Below are 20,150 nucleotides of genomic sequence, written 5' to 3'. Positions count from 1 at the left end.
ACCTAAAAACATACATTATAAATAGTACAAAATCAGAGATGCAAAAACAGCATGGCTCATTACATCCAGTATCTGTTTCTTTATACAATATTTTACAAACGTGCCTGTAAGATTATAGCCAATTTACTTACTATGTTCAAATTCAGACGTAGGCACCTTTCCCTCAATCCCTTGGATTCCTGTGCAAGCCCATGAAAGATACATTTCTCAGCTTGTCTCCCGAAGGCTACGTTCACACTAGCCTTGTGTGCAGGCGGCAGAGAGGCGTTTGGGAAGCGTTTTTACCGCTTCCCAAACGCCTCTGCCAATTCTGCACATTACAGCACATGGTGCTGTTCTAACAGGAGTGTTTGCGTCGCGTCGCGGCAAAACGGACGCCTCTGGTCGAGTCAGGAGGCTTTGAAGCCTCCTATTCTCGTCTATGCTGCCGCTCCGCAAACGCCCGGCCGGCGTTTGCGGTGCGGTTGCGACGCAGTTGCGGGGTGTTTGCGGAGCGGTAACACCACTCAAATGCATTATAGGCGTTTGTGGGGCGTTATTAATGCTCGGCAAACGCCTAGCAACCGCCGCTAAACCGCGCATGCGGCGTTTGCGGAGCGTTTGCCGAGCGTTAAAAACGCTCCGCAAACACCGGACCAACGCTTGCCAAACGCTATAGGGGCGTTTGGCAAGCGTTGGCAAAACAGCCTAGTGTGAACGAGCCCTTAGAAGCCAAGTGAGGCCACACCCGATGAAGCAAAGGAAGCTAGGTAAGTGATTTTCACTTAAGTGAAAGGCCTTCCAATGTCAAAACTGCCATGTGGACAGCCAGGCAAGAATGTAATAGCATGAAGCTTCGCCAGAAGACCCTACTAGTGTCGTTAACCGCTTCCCTTACTACCAGGGTACTGCAGTTCCAGTAGGGTGGTGCTTTAACCTTGGGCCTTGGATGCCTCCAGTTGTTCACCTACACTGGACATCACTTGGAGGGACACGCTTCATGAGGATGCATGAGGTAGCTGTGTTCTTATCTGTTTAACTGATGTAGTAATTCCCAGCTAAACGCCCTTATCTTATAGAGACTATGCTATGAAGCCTATGTGACCCTGATTGAGTTGAGAGACTTTACTGTGAAGAGTATATGTTCTTTGTCATTCTAAATCGGGGTGACATCAGTAATTTTATTTGCACCTGTTTGTAAGTAACAAAATATGAATGATCAGATAGGGAGTAAATGTAACTTGCCGAAGGATAAAAACATTGAATCCAGACAAATTGGAAACTAGGATTATGGGACTTTTTATGCGACAAAAGAAAATGGTTTAATTTATTGTAGCACAACTTCTGTGAATGGATTATCTGGTAGGAAAGGGCCAGATGAAAGCTTTTTATTTGTAGTAAGCTCTGCCACAACTGAAGAATTTGGCGGTGGAAATGGGAAGGCCAGGGAAGGAGGAACATCCTAAATAGAGTTTTATGGCATGCATTTTAGTTAAACTTAGGCTTTAAGTGGTTTATCACTACAACCCTTACCAAAAACTAAAATACCAGTTTTAGGTGGATGAGTATTATTAAAAAAAACAATAAAGAAAAAAAAATTCTCTTTTATGTAATAGTTTCCTTTTGGCACCCAAAAAGTCTGATAATCCCAGTTTCCAATTTGTATGGCTAATTTTTCAGGATGTGGTGCCTTATTGGCCTAAACAACACAAAATATTATGCTCATATATGACAGGCATCCAATAAATATTTTAAATAAAAAAATAACACATATAACATACAAACATTTTTATGTTATATGTGTTATTTTTATTTCAGATATTTAATGGATACCTGTTATATATGAGCATAATGTTTGAAGAAGCTGTGTCAACCGCGAAATGCATCAACAAATTTTTACTCCATATTATGAACAGTACATCTTAAAAGTGATTTGGTATTAATGAATCTTGTGCACTTATGTTTTTAAGATATGATTAATAAAACTATACATGGTAGTTTTAACTTCTGAGAGTATTTGAATGTGATATTTACTCTATTTAATCAGTGGGACACCCTTGAACATCCTTTTTCCAATTCTTGTGTTTTTTAGATATTTGTGGGTTGGTGACACCCTGATATAGCTGATTTTCTGACATCCCACTTGCTGCTTGGCTCCTTTATGATTTGTTATATTTTGTGCCTTATTGGCCTCCCCTCAATCCACACTACTTATTTTGCTAATTGCAATCCAGAGACAAGCATGTACAACAAGCATGAGCTCCTAAAGATACTGTAGTTTTCTTATTGGCCTTATTGTAAACCTCAGTAAATGGGGAATCTTCCAATTTATTAATAATAAATATTTAAATTTACATCTTTCCCTTTTGTATTACACAACCCTTCCTCTTAGATTGTAAGCGCTAATGAGCAGGGTCCTCTGTTTCCTCTTGTACCAAATTGTATTGTAACTGTAATGTCTACGTTCATTTTGTAAAGCACTGCGCAAACTGTTGGAGCTATATAAATCCTGTATAATAATAATAATAACATTAATCTTCTGCATGCCTTGTACAGTGCCTTGAAAAAAGTATTCATACCCCTTGACATTTTCCACATTTTGCCATGTTACAACAAAAATCATAAATGTATTTTATTGGGATTTTAAGTAATAGACCAACACAAAGTGGCACATAATTGTGAAGTGGAAGGAAAATGATAAATGGGTTTCAACATTTTTTACAAATATCTGAAAAGTGTGGCATGTATTTGTATTCAGCCCCCTGAGTCAATACTTTGTAGATCCACATTTCGCTGCATTTACAGCTGCAAGTCTTTTTGGGGATGTCTCTACCAGTTTTGCACATCTAGAGAGGGACATTTGCCCATTTTCTTTTTGCAAAATAGCTGAAGCTCTGTCAGACTGGATGGAGAGCATCTGTGACCAGCAATTTTCAAGTCTTGCCACAAATTCTCAATTGGATTTAGGTCTGGACTTTTAATGGGCCGTTCTAACACATTAATATGCTTTGATCTAAACCATTCCATTGTAGCTCTGGCTGTATGTTTAGGGTCGTTGTCCTGCTGGAAGGTGAACCTCCACCCCAGTCTCAAGTCTTTTGTAGACTCTAACAGGTTTTCTTCTAAGATTGCCCTGTATTTGGCTCCATCCATCTTCTCATCAACTCTGAGCAGCTTCCCTGTCCCTGCTGAAGAAAAGCATCCCTACAACATGATACTGCCACCACCATGTTTCATGGTGGGGATGGTGTGTTCAGGGTGATGTGCAGTGTTAGTTTTCTGCCACACATAGCGTTTTGCTTTTAGGCCAAAAAGTTCAATTTTGATCTCATCTGACCAGAGCACCTTCTTCCATATGTTTGCTGTGTCCCCCACATGGTTTCTTGCAAACTGTAAATGGGACTTCCTATGGCTTTCTGTCAACAATGGCTTTCTTCTTGCCATGCTTCCATAAAGACCACATTTGTGGAGTGCATGACTAATAGTTGTCCTGTGGACAGATTCTCTACAGCTCCTCCAGAGTTACCATGGGCTTCTTGGATGCTTCTCCTTGCCTGGCCCTTCAGTTTAGGTGGACGGCCATGTCTTGGTAGGTTTACAGTTGTGCCATACTCTTTCCATTTTTGGTGGTGGATTGAACAGTGCTCTGTAAGATGTTCAAAGCTTGGGATGTTTTTTTATAACCTAACCCTGCTTTAAACTTATCCACAACTTTATCCCTGACCTGTCTGGTGTGTTCCTTCATGATGCTGTCTGTTCACTAATGTTCTCTGACAAACCTCTGAGGGCTTCACAGGACAGCTGTATTTATAGTGAGATTAAATTACACACAGGTGGACTCTATTTACTAATTAGGTGACTTAGGTGAAGGCAATTGCTTCCAATAGATTTTAGTTAGGGGTATCAGAGTAAAGGGGGCTAAATACAAATGCATGCCACACTTCACACTTTTCAAATATTTATTTGTAAAAAAAATTTGAAAGCCATTTATCATTTTCCTTCCACTTCACAATTATGTGCAACTTTGTGTTGGTCTATTGCATAAAATCCCAATAAGATGCATTTATGTTTTTGGCTGTAACATGACAAAATGTGGAAAATTTCAAGTATGAATACTTTTTCAAGGCACTGTATATATAGCCAAAACCTTTTTTTTTTTTTTTTTTTTCTATTTTAAATAGAGTAGAGAAGAGTTAAACTACCTTTGGGTTGTTTTTTTGTCATCTGTGTCCGGTTGAGGAGATTTTCCTTTAATTCCTGTCTCAAAGACAGAATAGGAAGTGAGAGCAAATTTCCCCAAAGCGAGGGAAACTCTTTTCTTGTACATTTGTCATCAGAACAGCTGTCCCTATAACATTTTAGATTTCTCATCACTATTTCTATTTCATCAATAATGGTCACCAGAACACATAAAGAGGTGAACATACTCAGTGGAGACACAGACAGCATTAAAACATTGACAGAGTCTAATTCTCCCCCGGACCCCCAAAGAATTATAAATAAATGTGTGTGTATATATATACTATATATATATATATATATATATACACAGTGGGGATCGAATGTTTGGGCACCCCAGCTAAAAATTTGTATTAATGTGCATAAAGAAGCCAAGGAAAGATGGAAAAAATCTCCAAAAGGCATCAAATTACAGATTAGACATTCTTATAATATGTCAACAAAAGTTAGATTTTATTTCCATCATTTACACTTTCAAAATAACAGAAAACAAAAAAATGACGTCTGCAAAAGTTTGGGCACCCTGCAGAGTTAATATCTTGTACGGCCCCCTTTGGCAAGTATCACAGCTTGTAAACGCTTTTTGTAGCCAGCCAAGAGTCTTTCAATTCTTGTTTGAGGTATCTTTGCCCATTCTTCCTTACAAAAGTCTTCCAGTTCTTTGAGATTTCTGGGCTGTCTGTCACGCACTGCTCTTTTAAGGTCTATCCATAGATTTTCAATTATGTTGAGGTCAGGAGATTGTGAAGGCCATGGCAAAACCTTCAGTTTACGCCTCTTGATGTAATCCCCCGTGGATTTCGAGGTGTGTTTAGGATCATTATCCATTTGTAGAAGCCATCTTCTCTTTAACGTCAGCTTTTTCACAGATGGCATTAAGTTACCATCCAAAATTTGCTGAAATTTTATTGAATCCATTTTTCCTTCTACTCGTGAGATGTTCCCTGTGCCACTGGCTGCAACACAACCCCAAAGCATGATTGATCCAACCCCATGCTTAACAGTTGGACAGAGGTTCTTTTCATTAAATTCTGTGCCCCTTCTTCTCCAAACGTACCTTTGCTCATTCCGGCCAAAAAGTTCAATTTTAACCTCATCGGTCCACAGAACTTGTTTCCAAAATGCATCAGGCTTGTCTATATGTTCATTTGCAAAGTTCAAACGATGATTTTTGTGGTGAGGACGTAGAAGAGGTTTTCTTCTGATGACTCTTCCATGAAGACCATATTTGTACAAGTATTTCTGTATAGTGGAATAGTGTACCACAACTCCAGTGTCTGGAGGGATCGTGCAGTCAAACGTGGGTTTTGAATTGTTTTTCTCACAATCCTGCGAGCTGTTCTGTCTGATATTTTTCTTAGTCTTCCAGATCTTGCTTTAACTTCCACTGTTCCTGATGACTGCCATTTCTTAATTACATTCCGAACAGAGGATATTGACATCTGAAAACGCTTTGCTATCTTCTTATAGCCTTCTCCAGCTTTGTGAGCGTCAACTATTTTCAGTTTCAGTTTTCTAGACAACTGCTTAGAAGAACCCATGGTGCTGATTGTTGGGGCAAGGTCAGATGACTCTGGGCATTTAAAACCTTTGAGATTGACATAACCTGGTCTTCCCAGATGATGATTGAGAACAATCCATGACACTGGCAGGTCTCAGCTTGGCAAAGGGGGCAGTGCATGCTATAAATTCTGCAGGGTACCCAAACTTTTGCAGACGCCATTTTTTTGTTTTCTGTTATTTTGAAAGTGTAAATGATGGAAATAAAATCTAACTTTTGTTGACATATTATAAGAATGTCTAATCTGAAATTTGATGCCTTTTGGAGATTTTTCCATCTTTCCTTGGCTTCTCTATGCACATTAATACAAATTTTTAGCTGGGGTGCCCAAACTTTCGATCCCCACTGTATATATGGAGCTCAGTCACACCGTGGATTATTTGTCTGTGATGGATCTCGTCAATGAGATCTATGCCTTGTATTTCCTGACTCTCTCTATACGAGACACACATTTCAATGGCCACAGAATGTAAATAAGTAAAGAGATGTCAAAAACAATTAAAGCCTAAGTTTAGCTAAAATGAAAAAGAAAACAATCGGCACAAGGGACATAACTAACAGTATGATGTGTCCTTTGTGTTGATTACTCTTCTTTTAGGAGAAATCTTCCTCTGTCCCTGCCCCACCTCTGCTGCTGTAATTGTCCAGTGCTGGAGGGGTTAACACAGATAAAAGGCTGTCAGGAGATCTCATCAGGAGAGCTTGAATATAGACGCTCTTTCCTGCCAGATCAGCCATTCATTGAAGCCCAACTACAGCTTATGAGTGACATTGAATGGAGAATGGACTTATGATAGATAGCTCTGCCCCCACCCTAGTCACAGATCCTGTGTCATTCATAAAAGCTGTAGTATGGTTTCCATGAATCTGGCAGGAAAGGGCAGGCATAGTCAAGCTCTCTTGATAAAAGCTCCTGATAGCCCTTTAGCTGTATTAACCCCGACCACACTGGAAGATTACAGTGGTGGGGCTGGGAAAAGGGGGGGAGGAAAATGTCTTCTGAAAAAAGAATCTTCATCACAAGGGACACATTATACTAACTGTAAGTTATACCATTTTTGCTGAATTTTATGTTTTCAATTTTAGTTAAACTTAGGCGTTAGGTGGTTTAACACTACAACATCTACCAAAAACTGAAATACCAATTTTAGATGGATGAATCTTTAAAAAAAGGTTTTGCTCCACTCCCTCAAGTCCAGCTTTCAATAAGTACAGACAGATGCATGCAATATTATTGTCACATCTATTTAGGGGCTGCTGTTGTAGCTACATGCAAATACATTTCCTATGTGCATCTGAGTTTTTATTTTCTTCTTTATCAGTATAAGCAATATACTGTACTGATAGTGCACCTTTAAATAAAGCAACACTGCCATTTTTGAACAAATCTCAAACAAGAACCTTGCAAGAGGTGTTATACTCACCTCTACACCACTCATGCCTTTTATTTTAACTTTAAGAGCTATGGCCATTGAGGAATCTTTTGTATATGCTACACTTCCTTGAATGTCAGTTCCTGGTCCATTATTGCGTTCCTCCTGCCATGCCCTGCATATCTGCTGTTTCATGTGCATTTTGAACCATTGTTAACTTCACAACTCAGTTGTAGATCAGATGGCTTAAGATGAGAAGTCCTGCTGTGTTAGGGATTTTGGGGGGGACCTCATGGTTTTGTTTTATTTTTGTGTTGGGTTCCCCCATAAAAGCCCCATGTTCTGTGTCTATAAAACAAAAATACGAAGCTAGGAGCTGTCATTTTATAAGGCATATAAACACATTTCTTTCCTTGTCAGTTATACTGTAGTGGGCTGCATACATTGTACAGATGTGCCGCTTCATAAATTCATGGCATTCCCTAGGTATGTTATTTAAGGGAATTTGGCATTTTTAATGTTTCACTTTAGGCCTTATCATAGTTTCTGTTCCCTGCCAAACAGAGTTTTTTAACATTTTTGTTTGCTTCAGTACATGTTCTCCCATGCCATTTGTTTGCGGTTAGCCTAAAAAAAGGCCATTACCGTACTTCTTTTTTTTAACATTCAGCCCCCATTGAATTCAATGATGGCCCGATTCAGCACTTTAAATTTAGTAGTGTTAGCTGAACCTGCCAAGAAACAGAACCCAGGTACATAAGGCTCATCAGTACTTTACCTCCCCCTACCTTTAAAAAAAACCCCACAATCATTGGTGTTCAGTGGCACTTTAAAACCTAGAAGTAGAGAAACCGCAGCGCTTTCTGAGTGTAGTAAGGTAGTGAAGTCAGATTTATTGATAAAACATAGAGTAACTCACAAAGGCAGTGTAAAGGCTTGCATATAACATGACAGCTTTCTCCTGTGGATGACAAGCTCCGGACCGCTGCTAGCGATGTACTCCAGGACCCGTTGCATTGGTGGTATCCAGGGCTTTGAACTCACAGCCTGAGGAAGGAGAGCAAATTCTCCGAATGCGCACCTGCCAGACTGCCTCCCTCCTGCTTCTGTTTCTGGTGATGTCACTGCAATTGGCGTTGAATCTCCCAGCTTGCTCAAAGCCCTGGATACCACTAGTGTGAGGGGTCCTGGAGTAAATCGCCCACAACGGTCCAGAGCTAACCATCCACAGGAGAAAGCTGTCATGTGATATGCGAGCCTTTACACTGCATTTGTGAGTTGCTCTATGTTTTGTCAATTAAATTGATTTCACTACCTTACAACACTGCTGTTTCTCTACTTCTTGTACCCATTACAGAGGAGTTTCTACTCTGAAGGCTGGCTGCTTCATTCTGGGTGTGTGTTTTAGACACACTCTATGTGGACATTTTATTAGGACTATGACCAATTCTCTTTACCCTGAAAGCCCTCAGCTAATTTAGCTATACTGCTCCTTTCTGGCCACATCCCCCTGATCTACTTACTCTCCCAGAGCCACTTCTCTGTCTCTGGGAACTTTAACCTCCCCTTCTTGATTCTGCTGTTTTTGATTCCTTCTTTCTTAAAACGTCCCTTACTCTGTTGTGAATACGATGAATGTTTGCATTTATTATGCATTTATTTTTTTAACCCCTTCCCAGTCTGTTTATTAACATTCCCCAGCACGTTGCTTTGTGAAGATGATCATTTACTAAACATCAAAATGTAAAATATTAAAATTTCCTTTGAATAAATCTGTGTACTAAATACAAACTTTACATGTTCTTAAGAAAAAACTTAAAAAACTATTTTGGTATGCATTGTAAATATAAAGTTATTTCTATATTAACCAACACCGTTGTTGCTAAATTTTTTATCAGCACAATATGTTCTCTGATGGTCTTAGTAAAAGTTAAATTAAGAATTCGCGAAATTTTCAACAACAAACATAGTTCCCATTCCTCTGCAAGGCAGTCTTGCTTTAAAGGGAACCTTGCATCAAAATGAAACTTTGCATTACATGAATAGAGCCATCAATAGTAGTAAAAACCACAAAGAAGAATAAAGCACTACACTTTTTTTGTCGAGACTTTGAATTTAACAGAGAAAAAGCAGAGGACAATATTTTTCCTATTTTTTAATTCTGTCTGAACGCTCCAGTTGTGGCTCTTTTATGGTTCTGAAGCTGCCTTATTAAAAAGATTGCAATCCTTGTTACAACTGATCATAAAATTTGGATGGTGCTTTGATATAATTTGCCTAAACAACCTTATCTTGATCGTCAGTGCCACCAGGTCTTACCATTCTGTCTTGGTATCCCTGGTAGATGTTTTAAAGGAAGTAGCTCTGTCTGTGTTTTGGCCTCATCATCTTGGTAGGCAGGGCTGCTAGGGGCTTACCAAACCATTCTGCATAATTTTGCATTATTTGCTGCAATATGAGTGCTATTTTACACAGATGACTGGGGGGGCAGCAAAAAAGGTGGTTGAGTCATGGTTCTACCACCCCTAACTGTCAAGCTGCAAGTTAACATGGGCAGCAGCCATGCTAGTACACACTACCGCAATTGTGGTTGAAGAATGTTATAATCTATACATTAGTACACACTCCCGCAGTTGCAATTATGGTGCTGCAACACATGACCCATTCAAGTAAATAGAGTTGCGCCATAACCGCAAGCCAAATGCTCGGCTCACTGTTGTGGCACAATATTTCAATAGAAATTCCCTCTTTGGCTAAAAAAAGGGCATTTAGGAGGCGGCACATTGTCTCTCAAATGACTATAAGCCACTGCTCTACTGTAAGATCCAGATTCCCAGTGTCTTTAAATACATAAATAAATTTTAATTTCTACTGTATTGATCACATATAAAGGAATCAATTGGAATGGTTCCTGATCACGAGCTGCAGAATACTGCTGCACTGCTGCAGGCTCCTAGATCTAAAATGGAATGTAGGTTAACATACCCACAGCATGGGATGCCAAGAATGTTAATTTACAGATTGTGGATTGAAAAGAGTTAATCCTGCGTACCCCTGGGCCTTTGTTCTGCTTCAGAAGTTGTCTTCAAATTTATGTTTAAGTTTGGGGTTTGGGTTCTATTTAAATATACAACAGAAAGACTAGTTGTATCTTTTACCCATTATTATATTATAAGTTATTATAATTCTCTTCATTATATCTTTATTGAAATAACATAAAATGTAACACTTTTAGACTTGTATTAATCACAAATTAAATTTAAAGCAAAGTAATTTTTGCAGCATCACTAATTTCACATCTTTATTTTTTAAGCTGTAGATCAAAGGGTTAAAGATGGGGATTGCAGCTGTGTTAAATAAAGAGAAAAATTTATTTGACTTTGTTGTGCCTATCGAGGTTGGCCTCAAGTACTGAAAGTAAAGAGTTGAATAAAGAAGTATAACTACAGTGAGATGTGAAGAACATGTATAAAAGGCTTTCCGTCTGCCAATATTAGATCGAATCTTCAGTATACTGGAAATAATGAAAATATAAGATGTAAATGTTAACAGAAAGGGGGTAAAAGTAATTAGAAGTAATCCTTCAGTGAGGCTCAAGATTTCTAAAGCTGTAGTGTCATTACAGGAAAGTATCATGAGAGGTACAAGATCACAAAAGAAGTGATTTATTACATTTGACTTATAACACTCGAGCCTTAATAATAAGGTTATGTAAGGTATAACTTCTAATATCCCCAAAAGCCAACAGACAGTTGCCAACAAAATGCATACTTTAGGGTTCATAATTAAATGGTATTGCAAAGGATTGCAAATGGCCACATATCGATCATAGCTCATGGCCATTAGAAACAATAACTCATCACTAATCAGGAATCCAAAAATATACATCTCAGAAAGGCAGGCACCATAAGATATTGTGCTATCCCCTGTTATAAAGCTAATAAGACTGTTATGTAGCGTGACAGTTGCTGATAAAATATCCAAGATAGACAGATTGGCCAAGAAAAAATACATTGGAGTGTGGAGATGATGATTCAGACAAACCAGCAAAAAAATGGCCATGTTACCACCAAGGGAGAACAGGTAAATGAATAACACCAGAAAGAAGATTGGAGTCTGCAGTTCGGGGAGATTTGAAATTCCTTGAATAATGAAAAAGGTCACAATGGTTTGGTTGCTCTGCTTCATTATGTGTTTGGATTGTATATTCTAACTAAAATAAAAATTGCAAGAGACACAATTTTGAAAATATATTTAAAAAGAACATTTAATAATAATATTTAAATAGCAAAAAAATCTATTGTGGTTTGGCTTCTCTACATTATTTATGGGGTTGGATTGTAATGTGGTAATGAAAACAAAAAAATAGGACAATATAACATAGTTTTTATCAATATGTCGAAAGATAAAAATAAACACATAATACCATAAAGATTTATACATAAGTATACAAAGTTTAAAATGTTCAATTACAAATTTGTTTTGAGTGGAATCATATAATCATATCATTAAATTAGGAAATATTTAGCAATAGAAAATTCTGTTTAAAAAATCAGAAAAAGGCATAACCACAATAGTAGTAATATAGCACAAAAAACAATATACATATACAGTAACAACATATGCATTGAATGTGTGCCAATATTTAAAAAGGGGTCAAAATCTTTACCAAGTTATTATATATCTGTTAGTTTAACTTCTATAGTTGGGAAGATACTGGAGAGTTTAATAAAAGACCACATGGATGAGTTCTTGCTGGAAAAAATATTTTAGGCAACAGACAGAGTGGATTCATGAAAGACAGAAGTTGTCAAACAAATGTGATTTCTTTTTATGAGGAGTTAAGCAAAACCTGGGACAGAGGGGTGGCTGTGAACGTGGTATACTTGGATTTTGCAAAAGCATTTGACACCGTTCCCGACACACGGCTAATGTGTAAGGTAAAGTCTACAGGCTTGGAAAAATCCGTATGTAAATGGATGGAAAACTGGCTAAAAGATCGTATTCAGAGAGCAGTGGTTAATGATTCACTCTGAATGGTCTAGGGTTGTCAGTGGTGTACCCCAAGGTTCAGTGTTGGGACCCTTACTTTTTAATATATTTATAAACGATATAGGGTCTGGGATTAAAAATACCATTTCAGTCTTTGCAGATGACACCAAGCTGTGCAGTGGAATAACGTCCTTACAGGAGCTCTTCAGCTTACAAGCCGACCTCAATGCACTGTTTAATTGGGCGACTATGTAGCAAATGAGGTTTAATTTTGATAAATGTAAAGTTCTGCACTTGGGGGCTAAGAATATGCATGCATCATACATACTAGGGGGAGTACAACTGGGGGAATCAATGGTGGAGAAGGATCTGGGAGTTCTGGTAGATCACAAGCTTAATAATGGCATGCAATGCCAAGCTGCGGTTTCTAAAGCGAGCAAAATCCTCTCTTGTATTATAAGAGGTATAGACTCCAGAGAGAGATATCATATTACCCCGGTACAAATCATTAGTAATACCTCATCTGGAATATGCAGTTCAGTTTTGGACACCAATTCACAAAAAGAACATTGGGGAACTGGAGAAAGTACAGAGAAGGGCAACCAAACTGATACACAGGCATGGAGGAGCTCAGCTATGAGAAAAGATTAGAGGAACTGAATTTATTCTCTCTTGAGAAGAGGAGATTAAGGGATATGATCAACATGTATAAATACATCCGTGGTTCATACAGTGAACTCGATGTAGAGCTATTCACCCTGAGGTCATCACAGAGGACAAGGGGGCACTCTTTATGTCTGGAGAAAAAGAAATGTAATCTCCAAACATGGAAAGGTTTCTTCACAGTGAGATCTGTGAAAATGTGGAATAGACTCCCTCAAGAGTTGGTTCTGGCCAGCTCAGGCCTGGATTCCTTTCTAGATACACAGAATATAACTGGATACCAACATTTATAGGTAAAGTTGATCCAGGGAATATCTGATTACCTCTCAGGGGGATCAGGAAGGAATGTTTTCCCCTTCAGGAGCATATTGGATCATGCTTTGCTGGGTTATTTTTTTGCCTTCCTCTGGATCAACTGTGGGTATAGGATTATAACTTTTTTTTTAATGGTTGAACTGAATGGACGTTTGTCTTTTTTCAGCCAGACTAACTATGTAACTATGAATATGCATTGACCTGTACTCTTTCTTAAAGGATTGCCTTTGTTGGGTTCACATATCACTTTTAGGTTCTACAGTATAACCAAAAGTTTGTGGACACCCTATCATCACACTTACACTACATTGCCAAAAGTATTGGGATTCCTGCCTTTACATGCACATGAACTTTAGTCCGTAGGGTTCAATATTGAGTTGGCCCACCCTTTGCAGCTATAACAGATTTAACTCTTCTGGGAAGGCTGTCCCCAGGGTTTACGAGGAATGTTTGACCATTCTTCCAGAAGTGCATTTGTGAGGCCAGGCACTGACAAGAAGGCCTGGCTCAGTCTCTGCTCTAATTCATCCCAAAAGTGTTCTATCAGGTTGAGGTCAGGACTCTGTGCAGGCCAGTCAAGTTCCTCCACCCCAAACTGGCTCATCCATGTCTTTATGGACCTTGCTTTTGTGCACTGGTACACAGTAATATTGGAACAGAAAGGGGCCATCCCCAAACTGTTCCCACAAAGTTGGGAGCATGAAATTGTCCAAAATGTCTTGGTATGGTGACGTCTTAAGAGTTCCCTTCACTTGAATTAAGGGACCAAGCCCAACCCCTGAAAAACAACCACACAGCATAATCTCCCCTCCACAAAACTTTACACTTGGCACAATGCCAGGAGAACGGTACTTGCCTGACTGCAACCGCCAAACCCAGACATGTCCATCAGATTTCCAGTCAGAGAAGAGTGATTCATCACTCCAGAGAACATGTCTCCACTGCTCTAAAGTCCAGTGGCATCATGCTTTACACCACTGCGTCGGACGCTTTGCATTGCACTTGGTAATGTAAGGCTTGGATGCAGCTGCTCGGCCATGGTAACCCATTGCATGAAGCTCTCTATGCAATGTTGTTTTGCTAATCTGAAGGCCACACAAAGTTTGGAGGTCTTTGGATATTGACTCTACAGACAGTTGGTGACTTCTTCGCATTGTGCGCTTCAGCATGCACTGACCCCGCTCTGTCATTTTGGCCTACCACTTCGTAGCTGAGTTGCTGTTGTTCCCAGTTGCTTCCACTTTGTTACACTACCACTAACAGTTAACCGTGGAATATTTCACAGCAAGGATATTCCACGAATGGACTTATTGCACAGGTGGCAACCTATCAATGTCCACGCTTGAATTCACTGAGCTCCTGAGAGCAACCAATTCTTTCACAAATGTTTGTAGAAGCAGTCTGCATGCCTAGGTGCTTGATTTTATACACCTGTGGCTTATTGGAACACCTGAATCCAATGATTTGGAGGGATGTCCCAATACTTTTGGCAATATAGTGTGTATAAGCTTATTGGACATCCCATTCAAAATCATTGGCATTAATATGAAGGTGGCTTCCTCTCTGTGGGTATAACAGCCCCTACGCCTATGGCCATATAGTTTATCCATCAATGTATTCATCTATGCATCTATCTATTACTAAAATATGACAAGTCAATGAACACTTCAAAAAGAATGCTAAATCGACAAACCTTATGGTAATATAGCCTAACCATCAATATGTCCTTCTTTTAAACTATCTATCTGTTTCTAAAATAAAAGAATTCAGTGAAGATTTCACAAAGAATGATAAATTTTAAGTTGGCGAATCTGTTATTAAAATGTGCCTGAACGTAAAAAAAAATAAATAATTATATATATATATATATATATATAAATATAAAAAATATGTATATACCTAACTACTGAAGACATTATATTGCCAGATGTTTCATATTCATATTTATATTAAATAAGTATTTTTAATAACAATAATAATAAATAATCCATCAATAATTCTGTGCCAATAATATAAGAAAATACTTGTTCGTATGGTGTCAATTGTCCTTTCCAATTTACAATAGATGAGCTCAGTCCCTGCTTTTAATGCCTCTCGAATGGCATGGGAAAACCCTTAATATGATTTCCATTTCCCAAAGATGATTATTTGATTATTAGTCTATGTTTTTGTATAATGGCAGTATTTATAATATTATAAATTGATAACATGCTGTTGATATAAAAAAACTGCACCTACATCCCATTTTAATAGATAGATGTATACTGTGACTTGGGGATTTTAAGGGTGCTTCACAACATGATAACTTTTTTGTAGTCAAGGAAAATAATTTCTTTAAAATATCTTTAAAAATTCAAATAGCATTTATTTGGTTACATAGTATAAAATATTTCAATTAAAAGGCAAACTTGCACAAAATATGATTGACAGACGATTACAGCAGTCCATTGATTTTCAATAGTCCCAACATGTTTCACCCATCAGTGCTTCTTCAGGCGAAATGACCTGCTTATTCCAGAACTACATACAAAAATACAAGAATAATTACAAAAATATCTATAATCAGAACAGTTGTTAAACAACATATTGGATTTTATCTGCAACCTTTTGCCTCCCATGCTTACCCAAAATATATGTATTTTAAAAGGTTGCAGATAAAATCTAATATGTTGTTTAACTGTGCCAGGACTTCGTGGGGCAAGGAGGAAGTTTTACCCAGCTTGTTACGTAGCTTATAAATGTGAGGGGGTGTATTGACCTATTGAGTTTCTGTGCGACATGGTTGATGCTGAGTTACTATGTAGTAAAAAGGAAGCCTTAGATCAACGCAACGCTTTATATTAAATAAGTATTTTTAATAACAATAATAATAAATAATACATCAATAATTCTGTGCCAATAATATAAGAAAATACTTGTTCGTATGGTGTCAATTGTCCTTTCCAATTTACAATAGATGAGCTCAGTCCCTGCTTTTAATGCCTCTCGAATGGCATGGGAAAACCCTTAATATGATTTCCATTTCCCAAAGATGATTATTTGATTATTAGTCTATGTTTTTGTATAATGGCAGTATTTATAATATTATAAATTGATAACATGCTGTTGATATAAAAAAACTGCACCTACATCCCATTTTAATAGATAGATGTATACTGTGACTTGGGGATTTTAAGGGTGCTTCACAACATGATAACTTTTTTGTAGTCAAGGAAAATAATTTCTTTAAAATATCTTTAAAAATTCAAATAGCATTTATTTGGTTACATAGTATAAAATATTTCAATTAAAAGGCAAACTTGCACAAAATATGATTGACAGACGATTACAGCAGTCCATTGATTTTCAATAGTCCCAACATGTTTCACCCATCAGTGCTTCTTCAGGCGAAATGACCTGCTTATTCCAGAACTACATACAAAAATACAAGAATAATTACAAAAATATCTATAATCAGAACAGTTGTTAAACAACATATTGGATTTTATCTGCAACCTTTTGCCTCCCATGCTTACCCAAAATATATGTATTTTAAAAGGTTGCAGATAAAATCTAATATGTTGTTTAACTGTGCCAGGACTTCGTGGGGCAAGGAGGAAGTTTTACCCAGCTTGTTACGTAGCTTATAAATGTGAGGGGGTGTATTGACCTATTGAGTTTCTGTGCGACATGGTTGATGCTGAGTTACTATGTAGTAAAAAGGAAGCCTTAGATCAACGCAACGCTCTTTCGTTTTTTTGGGACAGCAGGGTATTCAGTTCTAAAGGCTTTTGTGATACTATGTCCCTGTTAAGGGGGGTTGGGTTACCCACATGAGTTCTATAGTGCGCTTCCAATTCTCTTGTGAGCTGTTGGATTCATTTCCAGCAGTTCCTATTCCTGGCTGCTGCCATAGAAATCAGGCGGCCTCTAAGAACAGTCTTGTACGTGACCCACAACATACCTGGGGAAATATCAGGAGTATTGTTCAGCTGAAAGTGCTCCTGGATTGTGGTGGCTACTTCATGACAGTGACTAGCATCTGTAAGCATAGAGCTGTTTAGTCGCCAGGAATAGGGTGCAAATATTATGATCAGAACACGAACATACTCGTATTACTGCCGCCGTGGAGTTGGCCAGGAGGATAGGTGAACAATATATGTAGTCCAACTTGGCATATGAATCATGCAGATGGGAGTAAAATGTGTAGTCCCTAGCCCCCACATTATGTGCCCTCCAAGAGTCAACCAACTGGAATGATTCTAATCTTTTAGTAAAGGATTTAGGGAAGGCCGGGGAGGAGGAACTCCTATCCAATAATGGATTAGTCACTAAATTAAAGTCACCACACACCAATAAATGGGGGGACAAGAACCTATCAAGGACATCAAAAGCCAGAAAAAAAAGGTCGCTTGAGCTGAATTTGGTGCATATGCATTGGCTATTTTGAGTTTGCGGCCCAAGAGGGTACCCTTAATGATAAGAAATCTGCTCTCAGGATCGCGATAGACCTGTTGAACCTCGAAGGGAAATGAATTATGTAGGAAAATCCCCATTTCTCTGCTGTTGCTGGAATGTACAGTAATAAACCCCTGCTTGTATGACCTGTGAAAAAAAGAAGGGTGTTTAGCTGCTGCAAAATGGGTCTCTAAAATAATCTTCGCCCTTAAACGCCTATACTGTAGGAAGGCTGTTTTGTGCTTATTTGGAGAATTAAAATCTTGGACATTGTGTGAGATACAAGGAATCACTATGTTGAAATAAAGAAAAAGAAAGCGTCTAACAAGGCTATCATATCAATAAATTCTGTAACAAGTAGAGTTGGTCTAAAATGTTGAGTGTCCGGTATTTCAACCTGATAAATAAAGGCTGAGTTTGTTGTTTTACGCAGTATCCAAACCACATCTCCATGGCGAGGAGGTCTACAGATGTACCAAATTAAGGAAAATAAAAACATAAGACAGCAGAAACAGAGCCCAAATAGCCCCTATAGCTAAAGGGATCAAACCAAACCATGGATCAGGCAGACAAAATGCCTCACCCAAAAAGACAGAAAACAATAATGTTAAGGGGCCAACCAGGACCAAACCCCACCAAGGCGTTGAGAATGGACTGGCCACTCTACAACAGGGCAGACATGTCCAGCGACATGGTGGATTAGCACATCAACAGCCCACTTGGAAACAGCCTACAAGCCTCTAATTAAGGGTCTAAAGACATATACGGTATAATATTTTTGCACGGCAAGATATCTAGGGATTTAACCCAAAATCAACTGACAGAGCAGGTAATAATGTGATAATAACATGACTCAAACTTCAAAAAAAATGGCAGAGAGTAACAAAGGATCTATGTCCCCATCAACCCGCTTCCTGTCTGACTCTGCACCTATCCCGCCTTGGAGAAGGAGTGTTCAAAATGGGAGATACACATGGGGGTAGAGGGCGGACGTTGAGGCGTGGGAGAGTTCGCTAGGTCCAGCTTCACCAGGATGTTGTGGCCTTCAAGAGGCGTAATTGTTGTATATGTACGGCCATTATGGGGGATGATCAACTTAAAAGGAAATCCCCATTTATAGCAAATTTGAGCCAATGATAGGACCGATGTGACCTCCCGCATTTTCCGGCGTTTCTCCAATGTTGCTTGGGAGACCGATGTGACCTCCCGCATTTTCCGGCGTTTCTCCAATGTTGCTTGGGAGACATCTGCGAAAATTTGTAAATTTGAGCCATCCAAGGTTATCACAGGGGTATTGCGGGCAGCTCTAAGGATGTTTTCTTTAATCAGGAAATCTTTCATGCCCAGAATAATGTCCCTAGAGGGTTTATCACCAGAAGGCTTAGGATGCAGTGCTCTGTGTATACGGTCACATATAAAGGCCTTGGGGTCTTGATCCAGAAGAAGAGACTTTAACAACTTAATAATGGCCTGTGAAAGATCCGTCACTGTTTCAGGGACCCCGCGGATGTACAGATTGTTTCTGTGGTTACGGTTATCGAGATCTTCCACCTGCGCCTGTAACTGCGTAATGATGGTCTGTAAAAGGTCCCTGGAGAGCTCATCATAGGCTAAGCTGAGTTCATCATGCTTTGTTTCTAAGTGATCTGTTTTAGTCCCCAGCGCAGCTATTTCTTGAGATAGGACATTTGTACTTTTATGTAGCTCCGACTGAAATTTAGTGACCAATTTAGTATACATAGATTCCAAACAAGATTCCAAGTCCCCCTTTGTAAGCTGCTGAGTGTACTCACAATTCTGTGCAGATTGATGGATGGCTGTGTCCTGTGTAAGCAGGGATGGGGATGCTCCTTCGGTGCCATTTTGTGCCATGTCGCAGAGCTCCTGAGTCCTGAGCAGATAGTTTGTAAGGGATTTTTGAGCTGTCCCTTTAGTTCTGTTCTTCCCTGACGGCATGCAGGAAGATCTCCTGGGGGTGGTCATCTGACCAGGATCGAGACCAAGGGATAGAAAGGCCCCGAATCGGTGGTAAGAGCCTAAGCAGGGACGGAGCTCACGCAACATGTTGCTGTCCTCCGTGTCACTGCTCATGCGCCCCTAAATGTCAGTTTTTCTGTGGTAGGTTGTATACATCATAGAGAGGGGATATGGAGGGACTCAGGAGTCTGAAGACAAACTGCCACTATCAGTTTGGTGAGACTGTGCTAGGCTACCAATGAGGCTATGTAACACCGTGGTGGTTATCTAATGAGAATATAATGTGTCATTACACAGTTTTTATCAGTTTATTAAAAAGGATCAGACTTTTAATTTTTAATTGTTGGACTGTACTGCTTCTTTGGGCAAAATCCATATACAGTGGGGATCGAAAGTTTGGGCACCCCAGCTAAAAATTTGTATTAATGTGCATAAAGAAGCCAAGGAAAGATGGAAAAATCTCCAAAAGGCATCAAATTACAGATTAGACATTCTTATAATATGTCAACAAAAGTTAGATTTTATTTCCATCATTTACACTTTCAAAATAACAGAAAACAAAAAAATGGTGTCTGCAAAAGTTTGGGCACCCTGCAGAGTTAATATCTTGTACG

General features: G+C 38.9%; 1 protein-coding gene across 1 annotated transcript; it reads right to left on the bottom strand.

The window, feature by feature from the left end:
* Positions 1-1,647: 1,647 nt before the first annotated feature.
* LOC149460261 (olfactory receptor 8G50-like) lies at positions 1,648-11,340 on the bottom strand. The gene is made up of 3 exons (XM_089679879.1): positions 10,424-11,340; positions 5,659-5,748; positions 1,648-1,678 (listed from the first exon to the last, which is right to left on the bottom strand). The coding sequence occupies exons 1-3, from the start codon at positions 11,338-11,340 to the stop codon at positions 1,648-1,650; spliced, it is 1,038 nt and encodes a 345-aa protein (XP_089536005.1).
* Positions 11,341-20,150: the final 8,810 nt, after the last annotated feature.

Source organism: Staurois parvus, unplaced genomic scaffold, assembly GCF_062004578.1.
Source record: "Staurois parvus isolate SC_StPar_1 unplaced genomic scaffold, SC_StPar_1.0 ptg000232l, whole genome shotgun sequence".
NCBI classification, from domain to species: domain Eukaryota; kingdom Metazoa; phylum Chordata; class Amphibia; order Anura; family Ranidae; genus Staurois; species Staurois parvus.
This window is presented reverse-complemented; position numbering and strand designations above follow the sequence as displayed.

Bases quoted from the DNA above. Each gene is read 5' to 3' on its own strand.
- LOC149460261 (XM_089679879.1), bottom strand. From the start codon at position 11,340: ATGAAGCAGAGCAACCAAACCATTGTGACCTTTTTCATTATTCAAGGA. The intron at 5,749-10,423 runs ACTTTGCTTTAA...CATGGGTTCTTC, and splicing joins TTAGTGATGCTGCAAAAATT to TAAGCAGTTGTCTAGAAAAC. The intron at 1,679-5,658 runs GTCAATATCCTC...TGTGTTGTTTAG, and splicing joins ATAGCAAAGCGTTTTCAGAT to GCCAATAAGGCACCACATCC.